The 16,836-nt window shown below is 36.3% G+C and overlaps 1 protein-coding gene across 1 annotated transcript in view; it reads right to left on the bottom strand.

Annotated features, from left to right (window-relative positions):
* LOC138393674 (disintegrin and metalloproteinase domain-containing protein 18-like) overlaps positions 1-16,836 on the bottom strand; it is a 105,756-nt gene that overhangs the window by 12,142 nt on the left and 76,778 nt on the right. The window contains exons 17-19 of the mRNA XM_069485053.1: positions 11,968-12,073; positions 9,293-9,482; positions 2,046-2,126 (exon numbers count right to left, since the gene is read on the bottom strand). Coding sequence (XP_069341154.1) covers positions 2,046-2,126; positions 9,293-9,482; positions 11,968-12,073 — 377 coding nt within the window. The remainder of the gene's footprint in view (positions 1-2,045; positions 2,127-9,292; positions 9,483-11,967; positions 12,074-16,836) is intronic.

The raw sequence follows: 16,836 nt of genomic DNA, 5'->3' as shown, positions 1-16,836 counted from the left end.
CCACCAAAATAGCATAACCTCGATACTCAGTCAAAAACCTTAAGTACAAAATATAAAACTTGACAATCAATAGCATTCAGAAAATAGAAATAATTATATCAAAAGAAATAATAGACACGGTGTGCATTGTAGAGGGGAAGAGCAAGCCTCTAAACCTCACTTGGGTGAGGCAAAGACATAAAATGTAACCAAAACGTTTGTACCCTCATAATATCCTGAAATAAAAAATAAATAAATAAATAAAGTTAAAAAAAAGAAATACTCAAAAATCGAATAAAAAACAGATCATTGTTGGTTTTATTCTGGGAACTTGGCTTAACATTTTAAAAATTAAGTAAATGTATTTGTATATTAACATATTAAAAAGAAAAAAATCATAGGTTAAGGTCAATAGATGCAGAAAAAAATTTTGATTAAAATTTAGCATCTATCCATAAATTAAAAAAAAAAACTAACCAGATTAGAAACATAAGGACTTTTTAAATTTGAAAATTATCATTAAAAAATCTTTTACAAATGTTATACTTAAGTGTGAAGTCTTGAACTCTTTCTTTCACCACATATATTGAATCACACACTAAAATTTTGAATTTAATATTCTGCTCTTTTCTTAACTTCTTGATATTGATAGTGATATTGATGCTCAGATCAATAAATTTCAGAGTAATGAAAGGATAAATTTCTAGGGAAACTAATCCAAATAAAAGTATATAATTAAAGAAAAGAGAATAACAGCATTATAACTATAATATTTCATGATTTATGATATTTTGGAACTACATACTAATAAAATTTAACTAATAAAATTATAAATGATAGGGCTATCTATTGATATCTGTCATTGAGAGTAAATGTAACTTTACCTAGACTCTTCCAATTTTACTTGACTTTGTAATTATTTTTAAATGGTTGTTCTTTTTCAACATTTTACTTGTAAAATATAAATATATAGAGAAATATAAATAGAAATGCATATGAAGTTTTATTTTACGTATTGCCTTTATGAATGTAACATTTCACAGTTAAAAAGTTTTATAGAAAAGAAAAAAATCTAAAAAAATCTGAGTAGAATAACAACTGAATCTAAATAATGATAGATTAAGACAACACATTAGTATCCAATAAAACAAAGTTTTGAAAGTCTACAATGTCTAATTTTGTTTTGAGATTTTATGAAAAACATTAAGGTCAATAGATTAAAACAGAAAATTTAACAAAAGAAATTTAAAAAACAAGAACAGCTCTGTAATTACAGAAAGCAAAAAAGAAAACACAAACAGGTGGCTATCTCTTTGTTAACAGCCCATAGCAGATTAATGACAATGTAGTGGCATTTATAACTTTCAAATCCAAATTATTTAAAAATTATAAAATTAAATACTAATAAATTCTATTGAATTAGGGGTTCATTCATATAATGTTGACTATATCATACATTGATACTCTTTTAGAAAAAGACCAAAACAAAGAACCTAAAATTATAAATTTTAAGAAATGGTAATTCAATGTAAAAGTAAGAACAAATTTATATTACCAGATTAAATATAAATAAACAATTGAGAAGAAGTAAAAAGGTTTTTTTTTTTTTTGCATGAGTTTGCATTTCCTATTGGAAACCTCTTGATTAGAACACTAAAAATATTCCCTAACATGTCAACATGTTCTTTAAGTGTACTCTGTAATATTAATATATATCCAAACACTTCAATTATTAAGTGTATGAAGAACAAAATATGTTCACACTATAAGTAAAACATACATTTATTTGTGTTTAAATTTTTTTTCATTTAAACATATTACTGATTCATGAGTTGTGGGTGCTTAAAATAAATTAAATAAATATATATCTAGTACAATTCACTTAATATGGTTATAGTATTAAAATTAGCTCCTTTGGTTTTCTTAATATTAGTGAGGTAGGCCTAGGCAAGGTGAGCTTAAAAGTGACTTAGGCTCTCAAACCTTGCAAACAGCATGAATGTTTATTTTGAGGAGCCCACAATAATAACATGCAATTTAGAACCACAAAAAGCAAAGTTACTTACCCCATTCCCTTTGCATTTTGTAGTAGAATTACAGTGATATCCCATTAAATTCGCTTTTTGGCAGGTTTTATTTACACAATACTGAAATAAAAACAAAATTTTTATAATCATTCACAAATTTTATATAAAGTAAGAAAAAACAATAATTAATGATTTGTTATATATGCATAAGAGATACTCAACTTGAAGGACTTCTTACTGATAGTACTCTGATTGTGGTAAAAATATTCTGGCATGCCAATACAAAATCTAAACAATAATAATTTCAAGAAATAAAAAGTCCGAGGGTGTTGCCGTAACATGATCTATGTAAGATACCGATAGCTGGGATTGACTTGAAATCCCCATCAGAGGAGTTTTCTATATTATTTTAATGTTTGACTATGAATGATGGGTTAGATAATGTTACAGATTTGTCCCCTAGAAAACTGGGAGAGAATTAATTTTGTTTAGGTTTCAAATATAATTTATAAATTGTTATGAATCTTTGTTATAATATTTATCAGAATAATCTGGCAAAAGAAATATTTAGCCTTTATTTTTATCCATTGTAAAACCCTGTTATGTCAAAGTGGGTGATCCAGTGGTGATTAGTCACCTGGATATTAAGCTTTTTGCCTCATTTATCTTTTTCTATTGAACTGGCTTTGTAGCTTCTTTTCTTTCTTTTTTTTTTTTTACAAAAATATCAGCAAAATATATGATTAAGTCATTCACAATATGAAGACATCAAATATAAGTGAAAATTACCTTTTTGTAGTTATTTCCTCAAATTAACATACAACCAATAAATAAATTACAAATTGTATTATACCAGGCCACTTTTGTACCTGATATTCAACACAATACTGGATGATCTAGCCAGAGCATTTTGGCAAGAAAGAAGAAAAGAAAAGAGAAAAGAAAAGGACAAAAGAAAAGAAAAGGAGACATCTAAATTGTAAAGGAACATATAAAATGATCTCTGTTTGCAGATGACATAATCTTTTATGCAGATGATCTTATAGGTAGAAAAACCTAAAGACTTCACACACACACACACACACACACCTGATAGAACTAGTCAATGAATTCAGCAAAGTTGTAGGATAAATATTAACGCGGAGAAATCAGTTGCAAGTCTACACACTAACAATGAACAATCCAAAAAAGGAAATTAAGAAAAATTTTATTTATCAAAACAATAAACGATTTAGAAATATACTTAACCAAGGAGGGGAAAGACTTGTAAAATGAAAACTCTAAAATATTGCTAAAAAAAATTTAAAGACATTGTTTTAGCTTCCACATGTTAGAACATCTAGTGTTTATCTTTCTGTGCCTGCCTTATTTCACTTAACATAATGTTCTCCAGGCTCATCCACTTTGACATGAAAAACAGGAATTCACTTTCTTCGTAGTTGAGTAGTGTATGTGTTGTGTATATTTACCACATTTTCTTTACTCATCTGTTCATGGGCTCCCAGGTTGATGGCATATCTTGGCTATAGTGAATAGTTCTGCAATAAGTGTGACAGTACAGGTATCTCTCGGGCATACTAATTTTCTTTTCTTTGGATAAATACCCATGAATGGGATTGCTGGATCATATTGTATTTCTATTTTTAGTTATTGAAGAACTACCATACTGTTTTTCATAATGACTGTATTAATATACATTCCTCCCAACAGTGTATAAGAGTTCCCCTTTGTCTACATCTTTACTAGCATTTTGTTATTTTTGTCCTATCGAATGTTAGAGGTGATGGATTTGCTAATTACCCTGACGTGATCATTATACATTTTACACATATTTTGAAATATCACACTTTACTCCGTATTGTTGTTATGTATAAATTAAAAATAATGATAATTTATGTTCATATGGAAGCCTAAGAGACACCAAATAGGTAAATGAGTGTTAAAAAAGAATAAGAAAGTTGTGGGACTCATTTCCTAATTTCAAAACTTACTACATAGCTATAGTAATGAAACTAGGGTGGTCCTGGCATAATAACAAATGTATTGAGCAATGAAATAGATTAGACAGCTCAGAAATAAATCATCACATAGATGATCAAATGATTTTCAATGAAGCTGCCAAGGTCATTCAATAGGGAAATGAATGTTTTTTTCAACAAATGGTATTGGGAAAACTGGATATTTACATGCAAAAGGATGAGATTAGACCCTTTTAAAACTCCATATGGAAAAATAATTTGAAATGGATCAAAAGCTTAAACATAAGAGCTAAAACCATAAAACCCTCAGAAGAAAACATAAGGAGAAATTTCCATGACGTTAGATTTGGCAAAAACTTCTTACATAGGATACCAACATCACAGACAATAACAAAAATAAATAAATAAATTGGACTTCATTAAAAACAAAACAAACAAAAAAAAAACCTTTGAGCCCAAGGACGCTATGAAATACTGAAATGGAAAACCACAGAATGGGAGAAAATAATAGCAAAATATATATCTGATAATGGATAAATATCCAGTACACAAAGATAAATTCTAAAATTTAAAACAAACAATCTAGTCAATTAAATGATGAGCAAAGGAATTGAATAAACATTTCTTTAGAGAAAATGAATAATGGCAAATAAGCACATGAAAAGATGCTCACAATCACTAATAATTCACTAATTTTAAAAACGCAATAGGATACGACTTTACATCAAGTAGGGTGGCTATTATCAAAAAAAGAAAAAAACCCAGAAAATAATAAGTGTTGGTGAACATGTGGAGAAATGGGAACCCTTGTACATCGATGGTGGAAATTTAAAATGTTCAGCCTTTGTGTAAAACAGTATGACATTTCCTTAAAAAGTTCAACATCAGGTAACTATATGATCCAGCAAATCCCCATCTAGGAATACATCCCAATAAATCGAAAGTAGAGACTCAAACAGATATTTTTATATCAATGTTCATATCAGCATTATTTACAGTAGCCAAAAGGTAGAAACAAACAGTCCATTTACAGATAAACGGATAAACAAAATGGGTATATAAACACTATTCAGTTTAACAAGAGTAAAATTCTGCTACATGCTACAACATGGATGACTCTGCAAAATATTATGCTAAATGAAATAAAACAGACACAAAAGGGCAAATATTTTTTGATTTCACTTATGCGAGGTGCATGGAGTATTCAAATTCATAGAAATAGAAAGTAAGGGGCTGCAAGGAAGAGAATAATAGGATTTATTTTTTTAGGGGTACGGTTTGGGATGGTGAAAATGTTTTGGAAGTGAACAGTAGTGATGCTTGCACAACAATCTGAATGCACTTAATATCACTGAATTGTACATTTGCAAATGGATAAGATTGTATATTCATGCTATGTATACTTTACCACAACAAAAAAGTAAGAGAAAATTGTGTATACCACATGAAGACTATAAAATTGTCTAAATTAGATTAGTGCATGTATGGAAAAAGGAGGTGACAAGAAATTAATAATAGGCTCGGCATCGTGGCACATGCCTGTAGTCACAGCTACTCGGGAAGCTGAGGCAGAAGGATCGCTTGAGCCCAGGAGTTTGAGGTTGCTGCGAGCTAGGCTGATGCCACAGCACTCTAGCCCGGGCAACAGAGTGAGACTCTGTCTCACAAACAAACAAACAAACAAAAATTAATAATAAATATATTAATTAACTACCATTTCTCTCAGGATCTCAGACTTGGTCTAAAGTCATACATTGCTAATTAAGATAAGAAAATAAAAACAAAGTAGGCATCATAAATAATTTTGGGAAGCTGAATATATTACCGTTTTTGGAAGTTTAATGACACTTCCAAATTCATGTGAATATTGCATAGAGATATTTTTATGTACAAACAGAAAAGACCACAGAGACATGAAAAAATAACTTAGCATTATATTAAAACATATACAAATATGTAATCGAACATGTTTGACTTAATATCCTGCATTCTTGCAATCTACTCTGGAAGTCCAGTTAGATAAAACATACTTCTAATAAAAAATAGGAATCTGGGGAGCAAGGTGGCCAAAAAGAAACCTCCTGCGATTGTCCCTCCTCGTGGACACCAAATTCAACAACTGTCCATGCAAGAAAGCACCCTCAGAAGAATAAAAAAATCAGGTGAGCGATCACAGTACCTGGTTTTCACACTTTCTCAAGGAAAGAGGTACAGAAGAGGGCAGAAAAGATGGTCTGGCACTGCCTGCCCCAACCCTCCCGTCCCCTGGCAGTGCTGTGCCAGCTCCCCATGGAGAGAGTGTCCATGTGGCTAGGGTAGGGACAGCGAAGGGATTGTGGGAATTTGCACTGAACGTCAGGGCCACCCTGTCACAGGGGGACACAGCACAGGGCAGAATTCTGCTGGCACCCATGGAGGGAACGTTTCAGACCACCTCAGCCAGAAGGAAATGCTGGACCCCAGCTCTAGAACCCTGAGTTCCAGCTAGCCTCACCGTGGGCTACAGAATAGGAGAAAATATTAGCAATCTTGCATTTAGGATATTTAAAGAATAATCAGACTGAACATTAAAATAAGGGTATTCCTAGTAGAACAATGGCAAAATACATGAGCAGACATTTTACTGAGGATACACTAATAATAAATAAGCTCTTAAAAAGATATTGAATACAATTAACCATTAGAGAGTGCAAATGAAAACTATAAATATTAGTACACACATATAAAAATGGCTAAAATGATAAGAAGTGATAACACAAAATGCTGGAGAGAATGTGGAGAAACTTGATCACTCACACGTAGGTAGTGGAAATGGAAAATGATGCAGCCACTTAGTCAAAGATTATATTATAGCAGGTTCTTACAGAACCAAGTACATACTTATCATATGGACCAGACATTTCACTCCTGGGCATTCATCTTAGGAAAATGCAACAATTTGTATTTATCATCTCAGTTTTTTTGAGTCATGAATTGTGGGCATGGCATAGCTTGGTCTTTTGCTTGAGGCATTTGCATAGGTGGTATTAAAATGCCAGCCAGTTCCATCTGAGGGCTTTACTCAGGCGAACTTGCTTCCAAACGTGTCATGTGGTTGTTGGCAGGCTATTGGATTAATATCCTCACGTCCTCAAGGACTGCTAGATGGAGACCATACTCAGTTACTTCCCATGTATTACCCTTCCACATGGTGGCCTGTTTCATCAAAGTAAGCCATCAAGAAGTGAAAAGAGAGAGAGAGAGAGAAGAGAAGAGAGAGCATGCATATGGAAGACACTATCTTTTATAACCTAATGTTGGAAGTTATATTTCCACATTCTGTCATTTTGCCATACTCTATTTTTTAGAAGCAAATCACTATGTCCATTCCTCACCTAGTGGGGTGGGAGGATGTATAATATATTATACAAGGGAATGAATGAGAAAAAATGATACAATTGGGGGATTTTTTTAAAAGCAGAGTGCCACAGTTCATCGTCTAATGTTGCCTAGCATTTACTCATGCAAACCACATTCATTTCCAGGCTCTCCAAGATTTTCAGTCCATTCTAGCATCAGTTCAAAGCCTGTCTCTTCATCTAGGATAGCTCCAGCTGCGGACCAGGCTACTGGAGATAATTCCTTGAGAGCAGCTCCTCCATCTGCAGATCTGTGACGCTAAAGAGTAGTTATTCGTTCCCAACACCACCAACACACCATGGTAAGACAGGCTTAGAGTAACGTCTACAGGAATTTTAATTCAAAGCTGGGGGTGAGGGGAGTGGATTGGAAATTGAAAGGACCCACTACTCCATAGCAATTCTGAATCCGGCATGGCACGTGCTGGGCGTTCCTGGATTCGGTTTCAAGGCCTGTGAATAATCTCTCTCGGCTCTTGTTTGACTCCTAAGCATTCCTTCATTTTCCGTGCACGGCAGCACATGTTTGCAGCCGACCAACTTCTCAGCCTGCCTCCTACTGGTGGAGTTTGGGGGGTCCAGGAGCCTCTTTCCATTTGTATTCTCTTTGTCGCTTTCATTTTTGCCGGCTGTGCACCTTGGCTCATTTTTAACAGAAATTCATGTAACTGATTAACACTCTGATCCTGTGATCTTTTTGCAGATCCAATTAGCTAATTAATAATTAACCAACGCTTGTAGGCGACACTCTCGGCCAGTCTCATTTCCTCACCTCAGGGTCGCTCGCTGTCTGGAGAGGCTGGCGATCTTCAGCGTCATAACGACGTCGCGGTCACTTTGTTCGACAGTTGTCCTCTGGGTTTCTTTGTCCTTCACAGCTTGCTCCGCGGCTTGGGGTAGAATCCCGCTCCTCCTGGGCAGCGCAGCCGGCTTCAGCGCGGCCGCCGTCCGGGCAGGCCCGAGACAGTCCCCGCGCCGCAAACCGCTGCCTTTTCTCACCTCGTTCCTTGTTGCCAACCTCCCATCTTGTAAGTGGCAGCCCGTCACTTTTGCCATGTTAGATTTGTTAGAAACAAGCCCTCAGATGCAGCCCACAGGGAAAGGAAGGGGCTTGCACAGGCGTGAACAGCAGGGAGTGGGAAGGCGTCAGGAAGTTTCTCCAGGCGTTAGGATTGCTGACCCCAGCCGGATATAACAATTGACGCACTGACCCCCCCATCGCCAGGTTTCGTTTTATTTTCATTCAGCAAGTAGGTGCTGAATGACATTTAAATGCCACACACGATTTATAATTGCTGCTTTAAATCTCAGATGCCTCATATCCTCATGTTTTCTGGAATCTGTGCCCTCCCACCCCAGATTGACTGCTAAGTCTGAGTCATTTTTGCTCCTCCTGTGAATACAAGCGCTCGGCCATGTGCAGACAGGCACCCGTGCATGAGCTTGTGCACGCACTATAGCCGTGCTTTCCTAGCACAGACTCTTGTTTGGTTCTCCCAAATTCTCACACTTACATTTTGATCAGATATATAAGCAGATAATTTAAGAAATAAGTAAGGTCAATTGTGGTTCTTCGTGAAGCAAGGAAAATTGTAAATTCAGTATTAGAACTTTATGATTTAAAGCTATTAGAATTCAGAGCTATAAAAAAATCATCTATCGGTTAGTGAAATCTTCTTTAAAACACATATGTACTTTTTCACATAAGGACTGATAATATTTTAATCCAAAAAGCAATCTTATGGGATAACATGTTTAATTTAATTATCTTTCCAATATCATGTGGGAAATAAATGCCAACACGAGGTTTAAATCCATTCAATATAATTATGGTAATCATTATGGGATATAATATTTGATAGTTAACATAATTTAACACAGAAAAATATACATTATCACATTTTATTACCATTTGTGGACCACACACAGTGCCGTCAGCAACATAACTATTATCTCTTCCATCTGATGTCATGGATGACCCAGTGGCTATAGAAAGACAGACATGGTCTTGAATATATGAATAAACTGCAGAGTGAACATCTCTTTTATAAGTATCGTTTTGTGGCCAAACACAAGCTAATTTTCCACAGAGAATATCTCTGGAAATGGAAAGTAGAAAATTATTTATCATTTTGGCTTTTAATGATACCACGTTTCCATTAAATATTGCACAGATGGTAACATAAATATTTTTAATTGACGGTACAAAACCTGAATGAAATAAAAACATTCTTGTATGGTGCACAACAACTAAATGCATCTATATTAATTAGCATCATAGCAGAATCGAAATGTATACACTTAACTCAGACGTAAAGACTTGCCTTCATTTCCCATTACAGAGCTCAACATTGTTTTCTAGGTCCCATTGTCTTACGGCACTCATACTGTACCACACTCTTTGGGAGAATTCACCATCTGCCCCACTGACCAGCTTGGCCAGTCTGGCCACTTGTTATCCAAAATTTACCGAGAGTTGCTAGTTGCATTACTCTTTCTGTGTATTTTCATTATGCCTGTGGTCTCCATCATGACCTTTAAACAGCACATTTCTTCAGTATCCCAAATTTCTCCCAACATACAGATATTCCCAGTGTATATAAACTCATTTCTTAATAATTTAGGAACTGTTAGATCCCTTCCATGCCACAAGCATATCAAAGTTACCCCATAGGCACTTTATTTGCCCGTTTACAATCTATCATTGGGTAAAACACTGGCTTCCCTAAGAGGCCTACAGTATTCTCAGACCATGCTCTAAAAATAGTCTATGACATTTCTTGCTCCTGGAATCACTCAAATCTATTTATCAAATATCATCCTTAACGGAAATAATCATCTTTAGTCATTTATATGTGTATATTGAGCCTGTTATTATTGTTTTGCAAAAAGTCCCCTCTCAGGAAATTTTACCCATTTGTCCCTAAAAGATCATTTTGGGTTCTTTTAGTATCAGAGGGGTTAGCTTAATGACATCAAGAAATACAGATTAAAATGAGATTAGTAGTCAAAATTTAAATTGCTTTCCAATCTTTTATTCCTTCCAGAAATAATGTTTTCTATTTTCTCAGGTCTGTATATTTCTTTTGATTTTGGCTCCACTGTCTTTCTGTGAAATATATTTTAAACCAGCCTTGCATGGGATGTCTCTTTCTAGTCTGGCCATGGAGAACATTGCATTTATGTTTAAATTCTTAGAATTTGCTTTTCTTTTCTGAAAATGAATCACAGTATGCTTAGATCATATAATTTATGTATTCAATTCTAGTCTCATCTAGCTTTCATTTCAGGAAAACTCATGTACTATTATATAAGATAAAGTCCAGAGGAGTCATGTTTACTAACTTCCACAGTTTCTTACCTATTTCCTTTTCCTTTTCCCATGAATAATCTAAAATCAAAGGCAGCAGACATTCTTCTGGCCATCAGGAAGAGAGATAAAGTGTGGCTGGTGTGACACTTCTGTTTTTATTGGGCTCTACTGTGGTATAACTCAGTCTGCCTGTTCACTAGTGCTCTGTATTGGTGTCCAACAATATGTGGCTAGTTATACATTTTAATTTATATTATATAGAGTCTCCTCATGTGATCTCCACTCATCGGTATTCTCTTTGTCATTCCAGGTCTCCTCTTTCCAACCACTAGTCCTCCTGTGTTGGGGCATGCAGGGAATTTTGCATTCTCTCCATGTCGTGCACGATCCAGGGTGATTTCATGTGTGGAGGATACTATATTAGTCCCACCTAACTAGACACACTTTCATGCATCTTTGACCTTCAGAAAGGAACCATATTGTTTCTGAACAAAGCTGAGTGTGGTGCTTACCTAAAGATTTTACAGTTTTTTTCTGGCTATGTCTTGGAAGTTAAAAGAAAGCCCTGCTTCTCTATGCATTACTTGATTTTATCTAAATGTTTTTATATTCTGTCCCAATTCCCTTATTTCTTCAATCTGGATTGGCTACTGTTGTTTGTTGTTGTTGTTGTTTTGTTTTGTGGGTTTTTTTTTTTTTTTTGGTGGTTCTTTTACTTTTAATACCCTGATGAAATTCAGGAAGTATTTGTTAGGGGGCACTTCTTTTATTAGTTATTGGATTTCATGAATCCTTTTATTATATGGCTTATGGGAAAACTATGTCCCAATAGCCCAAATTTAGCCATTAATATATACTTCCATGTTTACAGGTCAATGTTTTGGAAGCAAACAACAAAAACTTTCTTTCTCTCAAAATCCTATGTCTAAAAGTCAAAGCATTTGCTTTAGGATTATTTATTGCCATTTAGACTTGTCGTAAAACTCAATTTTAATTCTTAATATACAGTAGGAGTTCTAAGTTTTTGCAGTTTGTGCCCACTTTTCTCCTCTGTTAATAAGTACTACCTTTCTTTTTTCCAGTCTCCTTCTTAGGATGATACAAGGAAAAAATAATGAAAAAGAAAACCGTGAATAACATAGAAGAAAAATACAAATACTGGTATTTGAAAATATTGTCCTGTTTTACAATTTGCCTTGATAAATTTAGTGTCTCTTGATAAATATATCATTTTTATAATTCAAAGAAACAATTATTTTCTACATACGTACTTCTGTTGACAAGGTGAGGGTTGTAAATTTTTAAAACCGCAGTCTCCAAATCTATCACGCAGAGAATTAACTTCTTTAAAACAGGCAAAAGGAGCACCTTGAGCACCTTAAAATGCAAACATGTCTGCTGAATTATCATTTTGAATCTAAATTAAATGTCAATAACAGGCTAATGTAACTCTACTTTCAAAAAAAATCAGGCATTTTTTTCTGTGTGTACCCTGTCAATGCAAGTAAAAAGAAACTATTTTCTTTTTTTTTTTTTTTTTTTTTTTTGAGACAGAGTCTCACTCTGTTGCCCAGGCTAGAGTGAGTGCCGTGGCGTCAGCCTAGCTCACAGCAATCTCAAACTCCTGAGCTCAAGCGATCCTCCTGTCTCAGCCTCCCGAGTAGCTGGGACTACAGGCATGCGCCACCATGCCCGGCTAATTTTTTCTATATATATTTTTAGCTGTCCATATAATTTCTTTCTATTTTTAGTAGAGGTGGGGTCTCGCTCTTGCTCAGGCTGGTCTCGAACTCCTGAGCTCAAACGATCCGCCCACCTCGGCCTCCCAGAGTTCTAGGATTACAGGCGTGAGCCACCGCGCCCGGCCTAGAAACTATTTTCTTTTCTAATGCATAACAGAAAAGGATTACACCTATCTCAGTAAAATATATTACCATTAAAAACAATTTGCTGTCCCTCCCTATGGAAGCAAATGTTCACTATTCCAACGGATGTTAGGTTTGACCTTGTAACTTGCTTTGCTTAATGAAATGAGAAAGTTGAGGCATGTCACTCACGGACAGAAACCTTTGGAACTAACACAGGGTTTATCATATTCTCTTTTTTTCTCTGATGGGTAATCAGAGATATTTTAGTGTTTAAGTAAAGGTTCATCTCTCAAGCTGAGTGCCATACTGAAGGCATTATGGAATATTAAATAGCTGTATTGGATGTGTGAATCTTGAAGATATGGGGGGTTATTTCTATTTCATTATATACAGGAGCCAGAAACTAGAATTGGAGTGCTACTGTTAATACAACATATACCTAAAATATTAATATGTGGCCTTGAAATTGGAATCTGGCAGTAGGTGGTGAGAAAACTATTATCAGAGGCTAAAATGTGAGTAATCCATGCTGTGAGATGGTGAAACATTTGGAGAAACTATCTTCTCAATAAAGTTTAGGAGAGATAATGGCCCTAATGAACGTGTTATCTTAAGCAAAGAGGTAAGGAAACAGAATGCGTCTTGGTTACGCATGGCCAGATCCCACAAGTACTAAAAAGAGACAAGCTAGACTCAGAAACAAGTCAGCTATTTCGAAAGTAGGAAAGGAAGGAAATAAAGTCTAGAAGGTGTCCATCCTCAAGCCCTGGGAAGGATGCTATAGATGCTGGCTGATGTAAACTGACCAAGTCATTACATCTACTTAGTTGTTTTGTGTCTTTTCCCTGGCGGATGCTGTTCGATGGTGTTCACCTGATGGATTAATACACAGATCTTCACATTTCTTGCTCACTTCCATGTGTCTGTCCACATATTTATATCTCAGAGTTCTTGTCTCTAATATTCCAATCTTTCTACTCCAGGATCCCCACCACCCATCTGGATGCTTTGTCACTGCCTATGAGTACCCCTATAGTCTAACCTCTGGCCAGACCTCCTTCCACAAAAACTGGATGGCCAGGGGTCAATATCTTTCAAGGCCACTCCCAGGGGAAGCTGCAGGGCAGCTTCTGTTCTTTTTTGGCTTATAACCAGTTACTAAGCCAACCCATCTGTAAAACGAGCCTAGGCTTGTTCCTCCTGTGTCAGTTGGATATAATAACAGCCCATGTACCCATAGGTGTGAGATGAGAGAAAAGCAAAGCTGTAACACGGGAGAAAGGCTGGATTTTCTGCTCATGGATTTTTTTTCTTTGCTCTCTTTTTGCATGTACTTGAACCCACATAAATGACTTCCATCTATCCAACCATATAACGTAGTGTATCTGACATAACTGAGCTTATGATGAACAATTCTGAACACATCGTCATCAACTGGTGTCCTAAAGTCAGATTCTCCATCTCTGCAGGGCCCAGAACATGCCGGAAGTTGTGTTGCTAAAGCAGTATACGTCTCCAGTTTAGTGGGCAACCTTACTCGAGAACCCCATGGTATACACTGTCATTCTCCCAAACAGGCTCGCTGTAGGCTCACATGGAACGTTTTCTTACAACCTAACACATCCAACATTATAGGGTCTGCTGTGTGCTATGATCCAAAGGCAGGGGTGCTTGCATTGCAGCCGGGCATGCTGCAGAGCCCTTTACTGCTTTACACTTTAACATTAGTAACATTTCATGTCACCCAGTAAATGGAATAGAGCAGCTACTTCCCCATGTTGTCTATGCTGCCACCAGAATACAAAGACAACCTATCAGGTGTTGTACTTCTTTCTTTGTCACATGTGATGCAAGATACAATGGTTTGTTTTTCACTTTGCAGTGGATATCAGAGTATGCTTCTGACCACTGGATTCCTAAAAATTTCAGTGATGTGTAAGCCCCTAAATATTTCAAGAGTCTACCTCTTGACCTTTATAGCACATGTGTTTTAGCTAGTCCTCCAGCATGCTAGTGATACTCTGCTTATTTAGCCTGATTAGTATAAAATCATTGGTGGGGGGGTGGGGACAGGTAATGGGCACACTTACATCTTTGACTCAAACTGCACAAAAGCAATTCATGTAACCAAAATGTTTATGCCACCATAATATTCTGAAATTTAAAAAAAAAAATCATTCATGGAGTGAATCAATACAATATGTTCTGGGATTTCCAAATTTCTTCTACCATATTATGACTTAGGGCAGGAGAGTAAACACAGCCATGCAGAAAATTCTAAATGAATCCCGTTATCCATTTCATGTGAGTGTAAACTGTTTTTAATCCTCTTTTCAAACAAGAATGGAAAATAATGCATTTGCTAAATCAAGGGATGCATTCCTACTACACATCTGAGGTCATATTAATTTGCTCTGGAATAGACGGATGTCTGGCACAGACACGCATCCGGCACAGTGAATGCAATTAAGTCAACTACTTGATTACATTTGAAATAGTTAATTGCTATGTTCCAAGTTTCTGCAGGGGTCATGTTGAATATTAAATGTAGATATTGGCCGGGCGCCGTGGCTCACGCCTGTAATCCTAGCACTCTGGGAGGCCTAGGCAGGTGGATCGTTTGAGCTCAGGAGTTCGAGACCAGCCTGAGCAAGAGTGAGACCCTGTGTCTACTACAAAAAAAAAAAAAAAAAATAGAAAGAAATTATATGGACAACTAAAAAATATATATAGAAAAAATTAGCCGGGCATGGTGGCGCATGGCTATAGTCCCAGCTACTCAGGAAGCTGAGGCAGGAGGATTACTTGAGCCCAGGAGTCTGAGGTTGCTGTGAGCGAGGTTGATGCCATGGCACTCTAGCCTGGGCAATAGAGTGAGCCTCTGTCTCACAAAAAAAAAATAAATAAATGTAGATATTATATAGCCAACCACCCCTACATCTTTTAGATCTTTAAATGGAGCACTAATTTCTGGGAGGGGACAGTTACAGAGGTTTTCTAAACAGGCCAAGGTCCAAGGGACGGGATTGCACAAACTGCCAAATACACGAACCCCGACTGTACACTGTAGGGCTGAGAAACAACCACCAGTGCATTTGTGGCCCTACTGGACTCACTGTAAACTAAAACATGGCCAGAATTATTTAATTACTGGCCTCCTGAAAAGTCCTCACTCTTACAGGGAGACCATGATCACGCTGTGTTTCGGTATATCCATGTCAATTCATAATCTGTATCTACCAGTTTTTAAAATGCTTCAGTATTTCCTTTTTCCCAATGGAGACATACCTGATTAAATGTAGGTACATTTAGGGACATGCTGAAGGAACTGTGAACAGGTATATTTGCCAAGGTGTTATGCAATTTTCTTTCTGGGGCCTTCACTGCTACTTAAGTCATTGAGTTCTGGTTCCAAAAATTGGGATAAATTCAGAATGTGAATGTGGAATTAGGACATGTATTGAGATAACTCTCCTCAGTCTCCTGGTCATCCATTTTCAAAAATTTCCTTTGATGCTACAAATTGAGTAAATACCCTTGTTGGCTACTTATAGAATACAGAGAAATCATAATCTATTAACTATCTCACGGATCCTCTGTAGGTAAGGTACCCATGTCTGCTACTCTGTCCCTACTGCTTCATACAATAATTTCATCCATCTGGTTTCTTGCAGTTAAGCACTGCTCTCCGATCTTGGTTCTTCAAGATGTTATCACATTCACTGCTATCAGTGAATGTTCTTCTGTAACGTCCTCTATCATCAGCCCTGGCCTACAGAGGAGACCGTCATTGAAATTTATGATGAGCCTGGTATCCATCCCACCGGCACATTCCCTTGTGCTTTCCTGCTGGCCTTGGGCTTTCCTTTTGGGCCTAATCATTTAGCTTCATATATACAGTATATAAATTCTAGTATTTTCACTTCCCTGAGCCTTTTTCTCCTTTCCTCCACTACCTGCCATGTTGAGTCTGTCATTTAGACTTCAATTAGGGTCAACCATTATGTTTTTTCCATACTGGAAAAGGACATCTTAGTAGAAAGTTCATACTGTCTTCTAGGATCCTTGCCAGAATGTTACATCCTGTACCTTGGGAGAGTTTTCCCCAAACAATAAATATTCCCCTATCCCATCTTATGTGCCCCTATCCAATCTTATGATCAAGCACTACTCTCAGAATCCAGTCCCATGTGTAATTCCTTGTGTAATTCCATGTGTAACTGCTGGCTAGTTCCTTTACTGCCTTAAGGTCCAGCACATCCCTGGTTGTCC

This window comes from Eulemur rufifrons, chromosome 12, assembly GCF_041146395.1.
Source record: "Eulemur rufifrons isolate Redbay chromosome 12, OSU_ERuf_1, whole genome shotgun sequence".
Lineage (NCBI taxonomy): Eukaryota > Metazoa > Chordata > Mammalia > Primates > Lemuridae > Eulemur > Eulemur rufifrons.
Note: the sequence above shows the minus strand (reverse complement) of the source record. Positions and strands in the feature narration are given on the sequence as shown.